The 23,056-nt window shown below is 35.6% G+C and overlaps 1 protein-coding gene and 1 long non-coding RNA gene across 2 annotated transcripts; one reads left to right on the forward strand and one right to left on the reverse strand.

Annotated features, from left to right (window-relative positions):
• Positions 1 to 8,045: 8,045 nt before the first annotated feature.
• Positions 8,046 to 11,654, reverse strand: LOC113706370 (probable serine/threonine-protein kinase PBL15). Its single transcript, XM_027228261.2, has 5 exons — positions 11,066 to 11,654; positions 9,956 to 10,091; positions 9,292 to 9,428; positions 8,995 to 9,118; positions 8,046 to 8,667 (listed from the first exon to the last, which is right to left on the reverse strand). Exons 1-5 carry the CDS (start codon positions 11,483 to 11,485, stop codon positions 8,210 to 8,212), a joined length of 1,275 nt encoding a protein of 424 aa, XP_027084062.1. The 5' UTR covers positions 11,486 to 11,654; the 3' UTR covers positions 8,046 to 8,209.
• Positions 11,655 to 13,541: 1,887 nt separating this feature from the next.
• Positions 13,542 to 15,768, forward strand: LOC113706371 (uncharacterized). Its single transcript, XR_003451996.2, has 3 exons — positions 13,542 to 13,723; positions 15,304 to 15,433; positions 15,571 to 15,768. It is a non-coding gene; the product is annotated as an uncharacterized lncRNA (long non-coding RNA).
• Positions 15,769 to 23,056: the final 7,288 nt, after the last annotated feature.

Raw genomic sequence — 23,056 nt, forward strand, 5'->3', positions numbered from 1 at the left:
TACTTTGGTTGACGGAGTGTCAACAGGCATTCAAGTTCGAGGAATTGAATTGGTTTTGGAGCCACCCGTATCCTACCATTGTGATGTTACATTTCTGTATTGATGTTTGATTTATATGTTTATTTGAATGTGCTTTTACATTTAACCCCAATTATTCACTAAGCACATAACTTACCCCATTCCATTTTTTTTTCCTTAGTAGGGGCCGACACGGGGATCGCTCAGGTAGGTGTATAGACTTTTGGTTATAGACTATTTGACTTTGTACCTGTTATAAGTTGACTAGTAAGATGTATATAGTTGTCGTGGTGGTAGTAGTATCGAGGGTTTACTTTCTAGTACTCGTGATATGTAATTCTTGGAGAATTGGATGTAATATTTGAAATTGATCTTGTAATTCATTTGAGGACAGTAGTGAGTGAGTGAGCCCCGGCGAGAGTTGGGCAGGCGACCCACCGAACCCTGGGGTACGCCCTAGGGAGAGGTGGGCCGTCACACCCGCTCGTCAAGGTTTTGATATTACTCGAGTATATTGTGGCAATACTATGCGAGTATGCCAAGTAAGGTCTCTCCAATAAATCAAACTTCATGTTTGCTCATGGTTTACTAAACTCCTCGACTGAGCCCATGCCAGCTCGATTCGCAAAGTTAGCCGATGAATTTGGGCGTCTGCCACGAGTAGGATTGGTCGACGAGACATCGCTCCAATCAACACCAAGTCACATACGAGTATAGTTTCAAGTATGAGCAAGTCAAGTAACTAGTCAAGTAAATCGAGTAACAAGTCAAGTAAATCAAGTAACATGTCAAGTAAAGAGAGCGAGTGCGATAAAATACACACTCGTCTTGACAAGTTAAATTCACGTATTCAACTAGATGCATTTCAAGTATTAGGCAACAAGTCATGCACTTGACACTCACCAATTCAAAATAAGTGAGTAAATAAGTCCTTTAGTGTTCCGCTCTGAGGTTTCCTTCAATATCCTCTTGAGCGCCTGAAGAAATAGTGATCAATTATCACTCACATATACTCACAATTACTTAACATACAAGGAAGGAAATATATTTGCTTAGACTTAGAACAATGTCTCAAAAGAGCTCCATACTATTGAAATTCAAGATTCAAAAGTAAGGATTTAAAATCTCAAGGGAAAACTTGTATCCTCCATGAAGTCGGGTTTAAAACAAACTATCAATATCAAAAGGAAATGAAAAGTTCTTAAAACTTATGTCCTACGAAATCGAAAATTTTCCACTTTTTTTTTTAAACAAAAAGTATCATCTTTTTATTCATCAAAACCAGAGCACAACGCCAAGGAACCAACTAGATCCCTATATCCTAAGAGAAAAATGAAAACTACAGAAATTCTACATGTCCAAAGATAAGAGCCCCCTGGAGCGTTGGGGTAACTGAGACGCTAAAGTGAAAATAGAACGAGAGCCACACTCCACCCCAAACATTGCCAGCGAATCCGCCACCATGTTCCCCTCTCGGTAGCAATGACCAAACTGATGGCCAGCAGAGGTAACCAGCCGAATAGCACGAACAACTGGCCGAATCACTACGGGGACCCCCCAAACCCCCTTTAAACAATTGATCAAGACCAAGCAATCGGATTCAACAAACAACTGAGAAATCCCTAAGCAGTACCCTAGCTGAAGCCCTAACAGGAGAGCCCGAGCCTCAGCCTGCAGGGAATCTAGGGGGCCAAAAGAGTTAGCAAAGGCAATAATAAGTTTCCCCCCCGAAGCCCTAATCACCCCACCGCCCCCACTACCACCAACCGTAGAACAGCCGTCAGTGTTAAGCTTAAATGCACCCTCCACAGGGAAAATCCACCTCACCACCTTAGATATTAGCACCCTCCGGGTTGACGACAAAACCTCCAGGAAGCCCTCCCACTGGTGAGGCAAACGCGCAATCCCCGGAAAGTGGATTTGAAGTAACCTGTGCAATTCAGAAATGATAGAGACCCGAACCTGAGCCCCAGAAACCTTGCGCCCCTCAAACCTGGACGTATTCCTAACCCGTCATAGGAACCAAAGAATAAGGATCGGAAGAATTCGAGACACCCAACGGAGCGCCTTCCCTTTTACAGGGAACATCCACCAATCGTAACATCGAGACCTAAAGGAAACACCCCGTGCACAAACTCCTAAGGAACGCTCAAAGAACACCCAAGTCCCAACTGCCAATTGACCAGTAGAGAACACATGTTGCAACGTTTCACCTTGAGCCGGAAAGCAACAATGACACTTAGATGGACCATGAATCTGGAATTTCTGCAGCACATCATCCACTGGCAGATGGCCGTTTAGTAAATGCCACATGAAAAAGGATACTTTCCTTGGGACAGACGACTACCAAATATAGGAACACACCCAGGAGCGAGTCCGAGCCGGGCGAACAAGTTGATAAGCAGACCTCAGCGAGAAAACCCCTGAGGGCTCCAAGAGCCAAACCAGATCTTGAGTTTGAGAAGTCCAAAATTAGAAAACTCTATATCGTTGGAAACTAGATCCAAAGTTCTAAAAGTTTTCAAGAGACACTTTTCCAAGATTCCAAATGGAAGGCATTCATTTTTCAGCTCAAAGTTGCTGATTGAAGAAGGTAAAACAGAACCAGTCTTGGTTTTCGGCGATATTTGAAAATTCGGCAAAATTCACAGAAAGTGAATCAGCTTTTGAAATTTGTAACACAATAAGAGTTCCATACAAAGTTTCAAACGCAATAAGTGGAACTAAATTTGGAGTTTTGAGCAACAAGATATAACAGTTTGAATTCGGTTGATTTTTGTAATCTGATCAGTGAATTTCCAGATTTGAAGAGCAATGTTTGGGGCATTATTTAGGCATCGAAATGGTATTGAAATTACACCAAATTTGGTACACTTAAACCTCCATATAGCGACTACTTCTCTATAAAAATTCAGGTAAAAAATCACACGAAAAGGTAATTAATGAAACGACCGAAATTTGGGAGAATTTCAAAGCTAATCTGCCAACCGTAGTTCTCTTCCTTTCTCAAACGTTTTGTCCAACACAATCAGCCCCAATTCGCTCCAATTTTGAAACCAAGATTCCAGAAACATTTAATAAGTAATTTATGGTTAAATGACAGTAAAATTTTTGAAATATAACATCCTAAAACAGATTTGACCATTTGGTCTGCAAGGAAGGGAAAAGTTTCCAATTTCCAGCTTTGTCGCATTTTTGAAATCAAGCCATATCTAACTCTATGCAACTCCAAATTGAGAATGCTTGATGGCATTGGAAACTAGGTTCAGAATTATACAATTTATCAGAAGACCTCATTTTGAAAATCTTTTCACAAGTGGGACAAAATTGAGCCACAAGATGCAGCTTCCCAGTTTCATTCGAACACATAGGCAAAGCAGAACAACCGACTTTTCCGATTCGCTACGAATCACTCAAAATGAACTAGTAGGCGATTTTTATACCGTTGGAAAGATATCAACGTCTAGTTTTGAATGCCACAAACGGCACTCATGTTTGATTTTTATACAAAGAGTTACATTCAGACAAAGAAGCACTGTCTGAGTGTATTGTTATACGTTTTCTAGATTTGAATCTTTACCAAAACTCAAGTTTTGTGCAACCAAATGAAACGATTTTTGAAAGGCACCTTGTACACACAATATACAACATATATGTATCAATTTCACGATCAACCAAGTATCAAAATTTTGAAATACAAACAGGACAACATGGACAGAATTTTCAGCCAGCTTCCTTTCCAAGTTTTCCTTCGATTTCTGTCTACTTTCTAACCGTAATCAAGTTATATATCACATAAACAACCACAACGAAACTGTTGATCTTGATCCCTATCTTTTGATATTTACAAAATAATAGATAATACTGATGTCTCTTCAAGAAATATTTTCAGTTATGAAGCAAATCAGATTCAAAGATCAAGTGCAAATGAAAGGGACAATGGCTGCTGAAAGCTGTCGAATGCTTGGATCGGACGTCCGATAATCATTGCGCAACTTCAGACGCATGAAGAACTCCACCGCCATACGTCCGAAGGAAATAATACATTCCCCCTGGCTCACTGACCTCGATTGGATGCAAGCATTGGACGTTCAATAGGATCGTTCAAACTCGATGAAAGCTGTCGAACGCTCACAAAGACAATACCGGACGTCCGATAAAATTGAGATATTCCTTCTAACTCATTGCCTGCTTTCGGATGCAAGCACCGGACGTCCGATAGTATTGAAGAAGATTTTTCAAACTCACTGCCTGCTGTCGGACGCAAGAAACCAGACTATCGGACGTCCAATACTCCAACGGCTAGTTGGCTCTTCAGCTACTTTCTATTCGTTGGAAGCATTAATGAAGCACTTTCTTGGTCTCCTATAAATAGAGTATGGTCAGAAATTTTAAACAATTTTTGCACACTGAAGATACAAAAGATCTAGAGTAGTTTTAGTGAGAAAACACTCTCCAAGGAAGATTTGTAGTCTTAGTAGTGTGAGGTTCATTGTAAGCTTTTTATTTGTGAGTGAATACTTCATGAGTGTAGCTCTGTGAGGGTTGTCCTGAGGGATAGTAAAACTTCCTAGGTTGATCGAGTGGAGTTCGGAGTAAGGAGGAGGTGAACCTTTCTTTGTACACAAGAGTGATTGTAATTCATCAATTTGAAGAAGCTTGTTTGAATTAATCTACAAGCTCAAGAGGAGTTGGGTAGTTAATTGGTTTGCAATTATTTCCTTTGTATTTACTTATTGTTACGTTTGTGATCTTTACATTGCTTATCTCTTTTACTTCTTTCAAGTGATTTTGTTCATTCATTAATTGATTCATTGTGTGAACACTTAGAAAAGAGGGTAAATTTCATATTGAGCAAAAAATGCCCATAACTTAATTAGGTTTTTAATCAACCTAATTCATCCCTCTTAGGTTGTCTTCGATCCTTACACAAACAATCAAGCCTCAAACCAGCTACCTACAAGCCTCCTCAACACCGCTAGCCTATGATTTAAAGCGAAATAAATGATTTCCTCAAGTCCTCTAACCTATTTTCTTGCTTAGGGTTGTAAACCCATGAAGATTAACCGTTAAATTTCTTGTAGTTTGAAAGATAAAAGAGGTGGAGTGGTTACCCTTAAAACCCTTGAAGAAAACCAGATTATCCACCGAAATTTCCTCCAAGAAATTCCATAGGATTGCTTCTTACTCCAAGCTTGGATGAATCTCCAAGAAACTAGAAAGTTGGATGAAGATTTGCAAGTGAATTGGAGCCAAAGAAATGGAGTTTTTCTTCTTCCTTTTTCCTCTTGATTGGTCAGGCTGAATGAGGTGAGAGAAATGAGGGTTTTGTGTGATGAAAACTTGGAGAGAAAGAATAGAAAAAGCTACTTTAAGATGGTGCACAAAAGTCAACTCTTAATAGTGCAAAATATGGTTTCGTACTACCATTTTCTCTCGGGTTTGATACACTCATACACTAATCCTCCAACGTAATTCCTTTAACACTGTAATTACTCACTCTTACGAGTCTAGTATTAATTTCTCAAATCTTTACTTAGTTGTTTCGACGCGAAATGCGCGAACTTTCGACTCGTGCGCGATAAAGCAAAATTTTGAACTCACTCACCTCTAATTCCTCAATTAACTTTTTTTAGTCTACTAATGATCATACTTAATTCTCCAAGATTATTGCACTCTCGGATTGAATATTGCTTCAAAAAACGTGCACTCGTTATTCCTTACTAGACGAGCCGCAGAAAAATTTAATTTGCTAACATGACGTTTTAAAAATATAAGTGAAACATTGTTCCATGTAAATGAATTTAAAATGGTTGAAATAAATTATTTGGAGAAAACGGGTGAATAAATAATTAAATAAACCAGTAAAATAGAATTAAAAGTAAGTAAAATTCGGGTCCTCACATCTTAGGTTCGTTCAAAAGGAGGAGAAAATGAAGTGAATTTTGCTCAAAATTTTCAAGATAAAGACCAAAAATATCTTGGTCAAAGGATGAGTAGTTGGCCAACAAGTGTCGACTTAGGATTTAAGCTTATCCCTTCATCTTTCCTTTGTCTCTAATGGTTAATAATCTATATTGTTTCCTCTAATTCACTCTTAGCACTTCTAATCATATAAACCCTTTAGTAAAATATCCGTTTTCATTCACTAAATTTTTTTTACGCACCTCACTAGTGGATCCCACTTCTATAATGCGCTACGAACTTTATATGCACTAATTTATAGAAAAAAAATGATTAAAAATCTTGATTCATTTATAAAAATATCTGGAAAACTAAGGCAATAAAGTAAAGTAAGGAACATTGTTCAAACAAATAAAATAAAATAAAAATAATTTTCGGGTCCTTACAGGAGAAGGAGGAGGAAAACAATCAAAGCTCTTTGGCACACAGATTTGTTATATCACACAACTCTCTTTATGCTAACGGGCAAAATAAATTTCTGCTTTTTCTTTTTTAATATTAGTAAAGGTCATAACACGCATCCAAGTGCTACTATTGAGGATGCGCAAAAAGGTAAGCTCTTAGTGTAAGCCTGGATTACAATAACAGCGTGGGTAAGACTTACCCACATAATATATGCTACACTTTAGATGGAAATTAAAAATTGTCAATTGTATAAAGTAAATGTTAGAATCCTTCTAGAAAAACCGGAAACTTCTCCTTGTATTTCAATCTTAGAGTTAAAATTTCTCAATGGCTTCCAGCCCAACTTGAGATTCAAAGCCCATATGTTGATTGAGTATATGATTCTAAAATAGACACCTTGTAAAGCCCTAGGTTCATGGTTGATCCAAGCAATTTTTGAAATGAAATCACAAATGATAACTCAAGTTATTCAATAGTTCATGATTCATGAGTTATATACTATTCCTTTCTCTTGTCCAATCTCAACTTGGGACATTTCACCTTTAGAATTTTGCATGCATAGAAACCACATGAGATTTGCTTTAATACCATTTATAATGGTTCTAAATTCACGGGTTGGCCCAAGTAACTTTTGAAGTGAAACCACGGGTTCGAAATAGTGAATCCAAATTATTCAGGAGCTGATGAGTGGTAGGTTATATATGATTCCTTTCTCTTATTCCGTTTTGGTGTGGGACATTTAAGCCCTTGTAGCCAAATTCAGTTTTATATTTTTGATGTTATCAAAGTCACCTTTTTAGTCTTGTATAGGAGATCAATATTTCCTGCAATTATTGGTGCTTATTTAAAGTTCTAATGATAACAAACTTAAATGTATGCACGTTAGAGGTGTCAATCATAACGCATTTGTATTAATTCCGTTCAAACCTGCTAGTTAATAAGTTAATTTAGATATGCAATGTACTTTAAAGAGATTTAAATGAATGACTCATTTAGACCAATTTAATTGATGGGCAGTGGGTTGACTCAATTCACTCATTTATATATATTTAAAAATAATTATATATTCAAATTCAATTTTTGTTAGATATTAAGGGGATAAATTTGAATTTCTTACTAATCTAATCACAACAAAATATCCTCATTTCTTGTCAAACAACATGCAAAAAAAATAAATAAAATTTCAAGTGAATCATAAATGGGTAATTGGGTATACCAGCGTCAATATTATATCGAGGATATGCGGTTGTGGAGGCATTTTTCCTAGCGGCTAAAAAGCAATTGCCTTGAGACTGTAGCACTATTTGAGAATTATCTTTAGTAAGTTAATTGGTAGCACTTGAGGATATAAATAAATTGACCTAATTATACCCATTATTCAATTATGAACTGTCCAAACCTATTTAAGTCACCCTTCTTGACACTTCTAATGCACATGTATGACAAAAAAAAGAAAAAGAAAAAGAGAGTTTGGAACTTAGCATTGGCTGATCCAGGCACTTTAAACGAAAAAAGAAAAAAATTGTTGTGTTGGTTTAAAAGTTGGTGTCATAGGCTGATCCAGGCCCTAATTACTTTTCTCACATGTGAACGGGGAGATATTGATTTTTTTCTTTTTTCATGGAGAGATATTGATGTTGAGAGTTTATAAATAGACATTGAAGGCAATTGAAAGATACATTTGATACAAGCATGCAAGTTGTCGCATATTTACAAGCTAGTCTTAATAGCTAGCAATACGTGCTTTAGGTAAACATAGATACAGCATCTAAACAGCTAACTTTCTACACTCTCACACTTTTAGTTTTTTTTTTTTATTAAATTATTTTGTTTTAGGGCAAGCACTGGCAAGAATGGCAGATCGTGTAAGGAAAATCCCTTGTCCCTTTTCTCCTTTTCCTCTAGCATTACAAACTGCAATTTTGTGAGATTTTGGTGATGCTGGCCACTGTCCACAAGTCACAGCCATGTCCCTCAAGTTTTGAAGGCTTTCAAGAGTTTCAATAATAACAGGCATTTTTGGCCTATCCCTAGGGTTCATACTCACACATTGTAGTGCCAAATGAGCCATCTCCTTTGCTCCCTTGACCGAGTATTGCCCGGAAAGTCTAGGGTCGACAACACAGCGCAACCTCCGGCTGCTGGTCAAGTAGGGTTTTGCCCAATCTGCAAGACTTTGCTCGGTTTTTGGCCTCGTTTTATCCATTGCCCTTCTTCCCGTTAGTAGTTCTAACAGTACCACTCCAAAGCTATATATGTCACTTTTGGTTGTTAGGTGACCTGAAACACATTAATTCAAATTGTTAGCAATTAGGCATTGATTGTGTTTTTAATCAAGATTTTTTTAATCTAAACTGCAATCAAATCTCAACATTTAGCCTTGTATGATAGTTAATTTGAGAAAACAAAAACCACATTTGAAACCAAAGTTTGACACTCTGCTTTATTTACAATAGTAAGATAAGTCGATTGTATTATGATGTCTTTGTAAATTATGAAATTTCATGGATCTTGTTAGAAAATATCTGCATCAATTTTGTCGGCATCCATCATTTTTAATTTATTGCAAGTATTTAGTGCCAACAAATTTTGTTTCAAGCAAATTACCTGTGCTTACATACTCTGGAGCAGCATAGCCATATGTGCCCATCACTCTAGTGGTAACATGGGTGTTTGATCCTTCAGGCCCCATTTTGGCAAGCCCAAAATCTGACAATTTAGCATTGAAATCCTGGCGAAATAAAAAAAAAAATTCTTACTAATTTGTTTGTTGATGTATTAAATTATTTGCACTTTCTACGTCAACTAATTAGCCCCAAAAAGCCAAAAATTAGATCAAAGAAAAATTTAAAAAAAAAAAAGAAAAAGAAAAAAGAGATAAATGATCAACTTCCATATGCTTACAGAATCCAGCAAGATATTTGAGGTTTTGAAGTCACGATATATAACAGGCTTCTCTGCGCCATGTAAAAAGGCAAGCCCTTTTGCAGCACCTATAGCAATCTTCAATCTTGTGCCCCATGGCAATGAAACTGATAACCCTGCATATTAAATTGTAATAAGCTTCATAATATACCAATTCTACGCGAGAAACTAGAAATAAATATTAGTTTTTATCTCACTATGTCTCACCTATATAAAACCATCTTGTGCTAAAACCGATGAGTACAATATTATCTCTCATGTACAATTGTTCCTGCTACAAATATTATTTAGTTCATCTTACCCTCTCTCTTTTTTTTTTTTTGCTAGTCTTCAGCACGCCATAAATAATTTATGAGTTTTTCTTCAAAACCTGTATACAGTTTCAAAATTTTTTTCTTCAACAATTACCATGTGGAAGCTTGAAATTTTGCATAAACAAAAGACTCCAATCAAGTCGTTGAAAACACCCGAAAAACAAATGAAAAGAAAAATTATACTATGCAAATATTTTTATTTCTGCTTAAAAAACTTGTGTTTTCAGGAGGAATTGACATGTAAACCTTTGTAAGTAGCTAATTCAAAATTATAAAGAAAAGCACTACTGGGAAACTTGTATTAAACTGAATAGTACTAAGTAACTTACTCTTGAATAAATGGTTTTCTAAGCTACCCCGAGCCATGAATTCATATACAAGCAACCTTTCTTCATCTTCACAGCAGTAGCCAATCAATTTGACCAAATTTGGGTGCCTCAGTTGACCAAGGAAAATCACTTCGGCCTTCAAGAAAAAATTTGTCATAGCAAGTATAATTAAAAGCCCAAAAATCTGTTTAAACTATAATTAGCAGCAAATATTCTGATGTTGGAGCAGTTAAACATCAAAAAAATAAAACCAAAAAAAAAAAAGTGCAACAGATTAGGCATACAAATTTTGTCACCTTTAAGAACTTATACTGTTAATCCTAAAAAATAAACTAGATTTGGAGTGAACTGAATATTTCTCGCAGGGAATAGTGAATGGGTTGGGCCCTTGGGATGCTTAGGCGATCCATCCCATGACGGCTTGTCCGATATGAACGGGCTCTATAATAGGCTAGTAGGTTTGGGTCTACCGGTATACTGAAAATTTGAAACATTTTGCAAGGACCAATAAGAAATAGTGACCCATATCATTGGACACTAACCTGACTTTTTGCTGATTTTTTATTTCTGTTTTTGGGAGGGAAACTATAAAAAGCTCTCTCTGTTTTTTTTTTTTTTTTTTTGTAAACAACAAAGAGAAACTTCTCATTACTCCAAAGACTAATATAGAATCGTATCAGACTTTCCACCAAAAGGTTGAAGTCTTACTAGCTTGATTGTCATTAAGTCTTGTTCTGCAGAATATTCCTACAACATTTACATGTGTTGAAAGGGACCCCTCTGAGAATTAAATAGTTTTATCCTGTCATATCCAGTATTTGTTTATGGCCAATAGTTTGCTCAAAAGTCAAATGTCTTAATCTTTGGTGCCTCAGGTTTCAAATGTTAAATTGACTATATTCTTCTTGTGAAATGATATTTTTCTGCATCCCCAGAGCCTACTATCCTAAGCAAAACTGAAAAGTTCTTGTTAGTATGCTAATAATGTTTTCTAACATGAATAAGAAAAATTAACATCCAAATTCCAATCATGCAGTCATGAGAGCATTTTAATCAAAACAAAAACTTTATTATTGTTAAAAAAAAAAAAGAAAGAAAGAACCGCCTTACAAGCCATTCACGGTGTCCTTGCAGCCCTTCAATATCAAGAAGCTTAACAGCAACAGCTTGAGCCTTCAAACCTGGCCTAAAGTTATCATCAACATAGCCCTTATGTACGGTCCCAAAACCACCCTCTCCAAGCAAGAAATTGCTCGAGAAATTCTGTGTTATAGCCCGCAATTCGCTAAGCTGAAAGTCGAACAAGTCAGGGCCGAATGATTGTGCAAGATCCTCATTGATTCGAGCGGAAGAAGAACTACTAAGATCAGAGAAGGACAATCGACGAAATGATGGCATTGGAGCAATGTTCTTAGAGAATTCGGACCTAGATGGACGACACCGGCTAAAATTTCCAAAAACAGTATGGTCTTCAACTGTGCAACAGTTTGCTGTGAAAGGCATCCAAGGCTTTGAATTTGAGTCCTTCATTTTTGGTGGCAAAGATGGAGAGGTTGAGGAAGAATATATGTGTTATAAGTATGAGAGATTCTGTTGAAATAATGGTTGATTTCTCTCATCTGAAAGCATGCTTTTGAGGGAGAAGCAAGTACAGGACATTCTTTCTCTAACTGCTCCAACCACTCTACTAAATAGGCTATTTTGTTCTAATCTTCTTCTATTATGCAAATAGTTTTAGTTATGTGTTTTGTCATCTATTTTGTGCATTTTTGTTTTCATAGCACAAAGAGTCAATGTAGTAAGTATTGTTGCAAAATGTCACGTAATGTTATCTTAACTATGAATTGAGAATGAATTTTTTGTAGCGTAAGGAGTACTAAAGTAGCAAAGACAACAAAACATGTCAATTGGTCACACTATTTCTCATCACTATGCACTATCACTCTAGATGATGTGTTAGGGAGGAAACAGAAATGTAGCTCAAATAAATTGTATTTTCCTTTGTTTAGATTAATGTTCTCATATTTGAGAATTATCTTCAGTAAGTTAATTGGTAGCACTTGACGGTAATAGTTGAGCCTATACTGATACATTAGTTAGTAAATAAAATTGTTTACCCAAATAAAAAGAGAAAATGAACAAATAACATTGCACAGGATTTTCTAGATGGTGTTTCTATTTATACAAGAAATCAATTGGCACAATAATTGAAAGTTTTGCTAAAGTTTTGGAAGGGAGGGAGGAAGAAGGACATGTAAAAATAAAAGCAAAAAGAAGAGAACACTTTTAAAAAATGTCTTGCAAAATTTAAAATATAGCCATTTGGTTGGTGGGTGATCATCAAAATTGAACAATTAAATACCCACTAGTAATTGGCTTTAAATATGTAATTAGTTTTAATTTTATCTGATGGATGATCCAAACTCACCCACTAATTAAATAATTTCATTAGATCATCCATTTAGACCTAATTAAAATTAAGTGCACATCTACACTCATTTATTTAATTGGTGGGTTTTGGTAAGTTAACCAAATTAAAATGGAATTGACACCTATATTAACATACAGGATCATTGTCCAATTGATAATTTTTTTTATTCAAAAACTAGTATCCATGTACCGACATGGCCAAGATGGCATTGAGAAGAAATGTACCTGCTAAAGTGTTAAGGTACAAGAACTCAAAAGTACAAGATCTCGGGGGATGCAAAATACCGCCAAGGGATTAACTCCACTTACTAATAAAATGTTGTATTTCGAAAATTTATACTGATATATGTTTGGCAATTATAGTTTGCTCTAAAATGTCTAGACACTCTTCTCACTGAAATTCAAAATATCACAAATATTTGCTAGTAATAATTTTAATTTGAGGGGGTGAAATACATGTACATATAAACTTCCGAATCAACATAAATTTTTTTAAAAACAAATTTTGAGGGACAAATAATATAAAATATATAAAACCTTTCAAATTTTCTAAAATTTTAAGTAAAAAAATAAAAAATATCTAGAACTTGCCTTAGTTCCATCCTTGCTCTAAGCATTTTTTCTAATTTGATGATGTCAAAAATCTGTTTTATTATTTATTTTTTTTATTTTTCATAGACCTCTAATCATATCTAGCAGGTGGATTTGGTTAGTTTTGTGAGAACCCGAAAAACTAGGTTATATTCATTGTATGACTTCGCATAAATTTTCTTTACTTTACTTTATTATATGAATTTTTTGGAGATTTTTATAAGTGAGTATAGTGTTTTAATCATTTTCCTCTTATAAATTAGTTCATGTCAAGTTTGGAATGTATTATGGACATGGGACCCGCTAATGCGGTTAGTACGATAAAAATTTTGACGATTAGTTGAAATTTGGTAAAGGAATATTATTTTACAAGGTGCCAGTAGATAATGAGAGGTTAGTTAGATAAATTAACCATTGGAAGGTAGAGGATTAGAGAAAACTCTAGAAAGGCCAAGTGTCGCGAACCCATTGGAAGTTGGACTTGAACAAGTCTTACTAAACTTTACTAAAACGAAAATTGACCCAAAATCTTCTTCATTCTTGCCTTGCTTGGCCGGCTCTATGGAGAGAAAAAAAAGAGATAAAGATAGCTTCATTTTCCACGTCAATTTCAAGATTCAATCTTGAGTTCTAGCCAAACCCTTTGAAAAATACTCCATAGAAGTAGATTTCTAAGAAAGTTTAAGGGTTTTTGTGGAGTGATTTGGGAAGATAAAGATGTTGGTAGCTCTTTGCATAAGGTTCAAGGTATTTATGGCAATAAACTTTCCTCTACTTCAAATATATGCAAACTAGTAGCTTATGGTTGAGATTTTGGTAGTTTTCCATGAGTTGAGGTGGTGATATGGAAATTTTCAGCTTTAGTAGTGAATTTTCTGCCCTCATATGATGCTTTATGATTGGCCAGGGTTTGATAACTTTACCATGTGTAATATTGAGGGTTGATGTGGTAGTTAACTTGTTTAAAGAAATTTCCAACTTATGTGCCTAAATTCCAGCTTTAAGGTTGAAACTGCCCTGTTCTGACATGTTTAATTCGTTCATGTTAGAGGCTAAACAGGCTTAGGTCAAAACATAAAAGTTGTAGGAAATGGTGTTAACTAGCTGCCTGCAAAATTTCAGCTCAATCGGAGCACTGTAGCATGTAAAATGACAAAAATACCCTTGACTGCCAAATGTACTGTTTTGCGGACAGTTTTCTGTTTTCCTCTAAGCTGTCACATTTTGATATTGAAAATGCACGAATTGGATGTTGATGTCTTCATAAGAAATGTAGTTCTCTGTCTTAGCTTCGAAACAGCATAAAGTGTACTCCAATCCGATAAGTGTAGTTTCGGTTGTGACCGAAACGCCAAGAGACGTCAAACCTGTTATTTTATTATTTGTCTTGAACATTAGTTCCGGTCGCATTGCAAGCATTGTTTTGTAATTGAATAACATTGAGCCTAGTGAAAGGCTATTGTGTTAAGAGTATTTATGTGTGACTTTAGGACTGAATTGAGAAAAATAATGAAGCCATAAATGGGTGAAAAATAGCTAAATACAAAGGGCATGCTGCCCAAATTTTCGCTCGAGGGCAAGTTGGATGTACTCGCGACTTGAGTGAAAGGCTTTAGGGTTGTTCATGTTTTAAGACCAACTGCTACCTTTTTACTCCAACGCCACATTGTTATGTCTTTGCCCTAGTAGTTAACTTGACTAGGCACACGACTTGTAGTCGAGCGTCATTTGTGCATTCCGTTTCCTGGGTTTGTGGATGGGGGAACCATAATTATTTTATCTTGGTTGTTATTAGGACGTGGCGGTGATCAAAACCATCCTTTGGGAGGAAACTTTTGAAGTTGTCCTTGTTTGAACTGATGAGTGTATCACTCCTATGATTCGTTGCTTAAATAAATGGGTTATATGTACTTGCAATTTGTGACTTAAATGACTATACCATCTGTTTATTCTGTACGAGACGAGGGTGTACTTTATCGCACTCGTTCTCTACCCTGTGTGACTGGGTTATTGTACGAACTTGAATTAGTTGATCCTGTATGCGAACTTGCATGTTTATGTGCATCTGAATCGAGACCCTCTAGTGGGGTATAGCCGTTGTACTAGCTTGTTGTATTGTCCAGCACTGCCAGGGACGAAATCCTGAATCGAGACCCTCTGGTGAGGTATAGTTGTTGTGCTAGCCTGTTGTGTTGTCCAGCACCGCCAGGGACAAAATTCCCGACTTAGGGCTAAGTTATATTCTAAAGTTCTGGTATACTCGAGTATTATCATTTCTGTTTCTGTTGAGGTGTTCGGCCCTAATAAGGGGTATGTTTGGTGGACAGAATTTGGCGTAAGGGGGGTCTATGGACATGTTTGTTACATTAAACATTGACGGAGGGTCAACAAGTTTGGAATCAAGTCCTACAATGGAAATTTGGCTCTTGAGAACCATCAGTATCCTTTCTATTTGAGGTGTTTGTTTATTTTCTCATTTGGTGTGTATATTTGGCTGATTAAAATGAAGTTATATGATTCTTTACTGTTTGTACTTTTGGTACCTCATTGAGTGAAAACTCGCCCCTTCTCATTACCTTTTGTTTTCCTTACAGGGGACAAACTTTGAAATCACGATTTTTGGAAGAAAGGGTCGAGCTAGTGTAAATGTTCTTTTATTAAGCTCTTTTGTAATCGAAAACCTTAGTTGTAGTTTGATCAAGTATCACATTTTGACTTGTAATGTTTTCAATCTATGTATCTAAGTGTTTAACCCTGTAAATTAAGTGTATTTGTTTGAGTTGTTATGTTTCTATGGCTTTGTGGAACTTTTCTTGTACTCGGTAGAATGCCTGGGCGAGTGTGGAACTTGAACGAGGAAGAAAACAACTTTGGCGGGAACACTGTTCATCGAATCCGGCCGCATATCCGGTCGGATCTTGGTCGGATAACTGGCCGGATTGACAGGGGAATTGAATGACATTTGGGATGAACTACTGCCTCCAATCCGGCCAGGAATCCGGCCGGATATCCGGGCAGATCTCGGCCGGATTGTGACATGGCAGCTTTTCTTTCCAGTTTTCATTTTTTATTTTCCTTTTCGTTTCATTTTTGTTGAACGTTTAATCGAAGTACCATTTCACCATGTGGTTTAAAAATCATGTTTTCAACTTAGTAGCCTCCGATTGTTTGTTTTCTTGGGGTTCTATCGCGTGTTATGTAGGGTTGGTGTGTTGTGACTCCGTAGTCCTGGCGAGAGCTAGACAGACGGTCCCCCGAACTCTTTGGTTCGCCTTAGGAGGAGGTGGGGCTGTCACAACTTTTCTCATGGATTTTTTTTTTTGGGTCTCAAAAATATACCCGAAGAGGATGCATAAGACACATTCATTTAATTGGATTGAAATGCTCTCCCTAAATTTGTTGAAGACATGCATATTCTAAGCCATGGGAATAGTCCACAGACTCCTCACTATCTACCTGGAAGTGGAAGAAAAATGCAGATTGGGAGGGGGGAAAGGTGAAGTCGATAATACCGAAAGTTCGTTCTTTGATGAACAATGGATTAGTTTTTCATGATCTTGTGAAATACATAGTAATCTACATTTCTTTTGCTACACAATTTCTAACGAAAATGTAAAGGGAAAAATATGACTAGCAGCAAAAGTAACTATAATTAATAACATGATTAGCATTTGGCTTAAAAATTTTCATTTTTTCAATGGCTTTATCCTTGCCGCCTGATGCGATTATGCATCTGAAGTGCAAAAAGTCAAAGAGAGTCAATATAAACCTGAGGACCGGATTGATTAAACTAATTTTCTCATATACATATATATATATATATATATGTATTTTTCATGAGTTTTTGCAAAAGGATTAACTGAAAACATCACATTTGCACTATTTTTCATTTACTATTTCACTATAAAATATGCACTATCTATTAATTGAGTAAATTCAAATTTCGCATATGTATATCATGCATTCAAAATTATGATAATGTATATAAAATTAATTCCTATTAAATTAATTGGTTTTAATTAATTAACCAATAAAAGTTTCTTGTTTTCTTTTGTTTACGTGAAAGTTAGCAAGTCAGACAGATAGAGCCAAGAGTCATCGCATTAACCATTCATCCCTTCAAGAATTCTTTTTTTTTTTTTTTGGGTGCTTCGTCTGTTGATCAATTGCTTACTCATTCATATACTTTCAACTTTAACACACAAAATTCGTTCACTTAGCTCTTTCTCAGAGGTCAAATTTGAACTACAAACAGTGCCATTCGTTTTGCACACTTCAATATTAACTACTTTGAATTTAAGCATTTAAAAATGAAACACCATAGGAGGATCCACTTGAAATATGAAATTGGTGTACTCAAGAATGATACGGAGGTTCTAATGATATTTGAATTCATTACATGCAACACTAAGTTGTAAGCACACTTCCTAGACAATTACAAATTTACACTCCCTCTGCCCCAATTTTTTTATTATGTTTTGGAAATTCAACTCTTTAAAAATATTGATTTGATTGCAATGTTTACACTTCTTTTTCTAACTTTATTCTTTGACATTCAAAATTTGAATTTGAATGTAATATGTGCTTGATTTAAGGAAGAGACAATCATGAAAAAAATAGACTAAAAAGAATTTCGACTTTCTTAATATGAAAAATATTTTAAAATATTTCAAAATAAAAACTATGATATATTCAATAGAACAAAAACACAGTATTAACTTAGTTGCATCTTGAGAGCAATATGGCTATGCAGCCGAGGCCACTACTTGTTTTCCCCTACGTGATGTTATCTATTTTTGGATTAATGTGGAACCCACATAACGCAAACATAGTATGCATCATTGTCAACCAGAACATATTTCTAGCCTAAGTTTTGGCTGCAATATATATATATATATATATATATATATATATATATATGTCTCTCTCTCGGAGCAGTTAAGAAAAATGAAGTGATGAATGACGTCCATAGAACAGCCTTTCCTGCTCCACAACAACAACTATGGTTTTGGGTACTTTTAACTATATTAAAAGGACTATACTAGACTAGGGGATATTTATAATATCTTGCTTTCAAGGTGTAATTTGTGGCCAGCATACGGAAATTGCTCTTTTCTGGACCCTGCAGGATTTCGAGTTTGTGATTTGGCAGTTGTTTTTTAATGTTTTTGTCTTCGTGCAGAAGATTTTTTGAGTTCTTGGTTACAATGTTGCTTTTTTTCTATTCTTTCTTTCTTTTCTTGGGTTCATTACAGTTTGCTTCCCTGAAAGTTTGGGTAGTTTCAGTTTTGCCCTAAATCAAAACTTCATGTAGAGGAGAGCAAGTTGCACCCCTGAAAGTTGGTTTCAACGTAAAGGACTTTTATAAGTACAATACAAATAAAAAGTATTAAGAATTAACTCCAGTTTTTTCTTAATTATTAGTAAACTATAAATGTCTTTTTTTGAAATAAATTTTGGGTGCAATATAATTTTCCACTTCTTTAGTTCACCCACTAATATTACTAATAAAATTTAACAATAGTAGCTATTATTAAACAAAATCTGTTCCTGTAAATGTTGTATTTGGTTCTTGGAAGCAATTTGAGAATCGAACTAATTTTCTCATACTAATTTAAGGGAATTGATTTTCTCATACTTGGTAGCATAGTTATTAACCCAACCCAGCCCAGTGGTCGAACCAGTCAACCCGATGAACCGGTCATTGGACCGAGTCGGGTTTTCTGTGACGGTCCCACCTCCTTTCAGGATGTACCCTAAAAGTTAGCGAATTGTTTGCCTGGCTCTCGCCAGGACTCATTAATTTCACATTAACTTCAAAGATAACATTGTGGTATACTAAAACTACACGTTCAAATCTTTTACAATGCCAAGTTTAATACAAAACTTCAGCTGTGATATGATACCAGATAATTTACAATTACAAAAAACTTCATGTTAACTACCTAAACTTCCTCGTTCGTTTTTCGACCACCAACTCCTGTAAGGAAAACAAACTACAAGGTTGAGCTAAACCTCAGTGAGGTTTGCCGAACAAATAACATTCAATAAACACTTAAACCAGTAAAATTAAGCAAGTAATGAACATGTCATTGTATAGTCATTTTCAAAAGGATACAAACTCCTTCTGGGAGTCATTTCAATATCATTGTACACTCATTTCAATATCATTGCACACTTCGCCAATTCACCTCCTTATGTCCTCCAAAACAATAAACAATCTCCTACATTCAATAATCAGTTCAACAATCTCCCAACTTTAGGGTAATACTCGAGTATACCGAAACACTTACCCAAAGCTTTCGTCCCATCCGACCAAGCCTTTTGTTGGCTCGAATAGTGCCATCCTACCAAGCCCTTTGTTGGCTCGAATAGTCCGTTGAACAGAGGGTTTTGGGGCCCAGTTCAGCCAATGTGGTAAAGTACACATACGGCTTACATTCATGCACACTTGCAATAACATTTGATCAATTATCAACCTTCAAATTCAACTAAGTCGAGTGCGATAAAGTACGCCCTCGACTTAGAAGGCGAGGGACAATTGAGATACACTTTATAATGAATCACTAGCAATATTCCATAATAAGCACATTTATCACATAATTTCACTTAAGTAAACATAAACAGTTAAACACACAAATTCGGAAACACTCACCAAATACCCAAATAAATTACTCTCAAGCCTTGGGTTTGTTTCCTAACTCACAGCTACTTCTTGAGACAAGTTCATAATTCCAAAGTAAATATATAATTTGTAGATGTTCACCTATTATTTATTATCCTATTATTTAAATTATTAGAATTAAGTTTGACTTTGAAATATAAAATATAATATATTCAATATTTATTCTACATTTCATTTCGAGACTTATTGACTTTATCATTTTAATCGAAGAAATATAAATATTTCCAAGTTTATAATATACAAAATATTTGAATCAGAATTAAACCATTTTCCACTCAAGATTCTAAGATTAAAGTGTGTGGACACTCTATTGGTTCCTATATTAACTAGTTAGCTCTAAACCATTTGTAAATTAGATTTTATTTCTCTACACTAGTCCTTGAAGTTCTAAAATCTTTAAAATGCTTGTGAGGACAAGATTAGGTGATTTGAAGTCATGTTATGTATATAGCTATAACGAGTTATTTTAGGGTTTCCAAAAATGTCATAGAAAGGTTAGCTAGCTACTGTTTTAGTCAATATCTAAGTTTTAGCAATATACTTCATAAATTATGTTAATATTTCATCTTTTACTTGGCCAAATCATTAAACACTCGATATTTATTCTGTCCCTGCTTAAACTAGATTAATCAACATGTATTATCAATACATAATTCTAGCAATTCATTCCATCAAACATTTATTCCTCCAACAATGTAGCAGTTTGGATTTCCGCTTTTCCTTGCTAGTTTTAGCTAGAATTTTCTAAGGATTTACCAGCCTTTTAAGTGTTAAAAGTCAATAGAGTGCACATGAGAGCAGGGACAAGATATTACACAATGTTTTACTCAAGATGGCAGCTGATTATCATGAAATCAACCCCTCTTTCTCTCTACCATTAGATAACTTTCCAGCAACATTACTTCAGAGATTTGGTGGAGATTCCATCTTTTACTTGCCCGAAACTCCAAACACACGACATACGTTCTGTCCAACATGAATTAAGGTCAATGTCTCATAATTTCAACAGGTTATTCGACCAAATTCCCCTACAAAAACTACCATCAGCTATTGTGGCCTTCAAGTAGCTTCCTAGCAATATATCAGTCCAACGTTTGCCATTTCTCTCAAGTTCCACCGTCCAATTTTATATCCCAACTAGACAGGTTAATTACATTTATTGCAGAACGTGGAAATTTTTGCAGCTAACTTAGAGGAAAAGATTGATAAACTCTTCCCTTCTTCTCTCGGCCATGAGACAATTCAGTGGCACATTTCATAGTTTTCCTCCCTATTTGCCTTAGTTCAACTCTACTCATGGAACTAGTCATAGTTACTAAACCACAGAGTAACCTTAGTTCTACCTGTGGAAGTTCACAAAATCAGACATTAGAAGAAAAACTGCTCCAAAAACTGATTTCCTTCCCTTTAGTATCATAGCAGATCGTATCAGCATCCTTTTGTCAAATTTAGTTAAGCTTCCTCAAGTTTTTCTGATTTCCAAGGCACCTATCTGTTAAGGTAAGGAATTAAAAACAACAAATTGTAGAGTCTACTTCATTCCCTCGGCCAACCAACCTGCCATCACCTGCACTCATTCCTCCTTTAATGCTTAGTTGAGTTGCTACTGGTTTCAATCTTCCTTGTTGAGGTTTAAGTTGTTGGTGTATTTTAACAAAATCTTAATTTTTGACCAAATCTTTACAAGGAGTTACAATAGAATTTATTGGTGAGTTATGGGAATTATAATTGTGGGAGTTACATTGCATTTTGAATGGAGTTATTGTATAATTATTTGAATAAGAGTTATAAAATAATTATTTGGTCAAATGTATTATTGTGGGAGTTACAAAAGAATTATTTGAATAAGTCTTTATAACCTATTCAAATGTGAATTAATTCTTTAGGTTATAAATTCTACCAATTAACTACAATTTAATATGAAAAAAACCGTTACACATTGGTTTTTCCTTTACCTAAGGTTTTGTAGCCTATAAATAGTGGGATTCTCTAAAGAATTTTACACACACTTCTCTCAACAAAAAACCACTCTAAAATACTATCCTCCTCACATTCATTTCTTTCTCCTTCATTCTGTTTTCTTTGGGCAAAGAAAGATATTGGGAAGCTTCTGCTTCTCTTGGTTGTGCAGATCAAAGAGAAGTAACAACTATAGAGTTGGGCTGTTGTATCCTGGAGGCAGCGCGCTAGACCTTCTGCATCGGTTTGAAAAGTACCGTAGGGGGGCGTATCGTCTTAAAGAGAGCGTTCTACGCGCCTCAGCCCTACCGAACTTTTTAGTAGCTGTCAATTCCAAGGTGGTTATTTTTTGAAGATTAGAGATTGTTCGTGTACTCTCCTCCAACAATTTTAAGACGATACTCAAATAGAGAGCAACACTAACTCTACTATCCCTACATCCGTTGGAAGTTCTACAGATCTCAACAAGCCTTTCAAGTTCAATGGCGAACACTTCAAAAGATGGACTAAAAAAGTACTTTTCTACCTAAAACTCATGAAGGCAGCTTGGGTACTTACGGCAAAAATCCAACCAAAATCCATGTTGATGACATGGATGAGCAACAGAAGCAAGAGCACGAACAAAGTGTTCAAAAATGGAGAAGTGATGAAGAAGATTGTAAAAACTATCTTCTTAATTGCTTATCTGACGAGTTTTATGATTACTATTCCACTTCTTATTCCACAGTTAAAAAGATTTGGAAGGCTTTGCAAAAGAAATATGATACTGATGAAACTGGAGCCAAGAAATACGCTTGTAGCCGCTACTTCAAGTATCAAATGGTAGAAAATAAATCTGTCCTTGTTCAAATACATGAACTACAAAATATAGTTCATGAAATTCAATCTGAAGGCATCAAGGTGGATGAACAAATGCAAGTGGCCGCTATAATTGACAAATTACCAAACTCTTGGAAGGATATTCAAAAGGGACTACGCCACAAGCAATCGGAGATCACTCTAGTCAATTTCATGGCTCGACTTAGAATTGAAGAGGAGGCAAGGAAGCAAGATAAGCCTGAGGAGACAAATGGCAATGGTGACACTAATAAGGTACATTTTATTACTTCAACTGATAATGTCTCTAGAGGTCAGAATTTTAAGAATAATGCATACTTGAGACCTAGAGGAAAAAATATGAAAAATAAGAATAGACCACATTATCAATATAAAGGACCTAGAAAGAACCAAGAAACCCCTTCTACTAATAATAAAACTCTTAGGGGTCCATGTTTTGTATGTGGAAAACCTGGCCACCAAGCCAAGGATTGTTATTTTAGAAAACGTGGACAACCTAAAAAGTATGGTGATAAACCTCAAGCTCATGTAGCTGAAGAGCCTTTAGTGGCTATGATAACTGAGGTGAACATGCTAGACAATCATGAAGGGTGGTAGGC

The sequence above is a fragment of the Coffea arabica genome, chromosome 8c (genome assembly GCF_036785885.1).
Source record: "Coffea arabica cultivar ET-39 chromosome 8c, Coffea Arabica ET-39 HiFi, whole genome shotgun sequence".
Lineage (NCBI taxonomy): Eukaryota > Viridiplantae > Streptophyta > Magnoliopsida > Gentianales > Rubiaceae > Coffea > Coffea arabica.

Bases quoted from the DNA above. Each gene is read 5' to 3' on its own strand.
- LOC113706370 (XM_027228261.2), bottom strand. From the start codon at position 11,485: ATGAAGGACTCAAATTCAAAGCCTTGGATGCCTTTCACAGCAAACTGT. The intron at 9,429-9,955 runs GTAAGTTACTTA...TTTAATATGCAG, and splicing joins AGAAAACCATTTATTCAAGA to GGTTATCAGTTTCATTGCCA. The intron at 8,668-8,994 runs GTAATTTGCTTG...AATGTGTTTCAG, and splicing joins TCCAGAGTATGTAAGCACAG to GTCACCTAACAACCAAAAGT.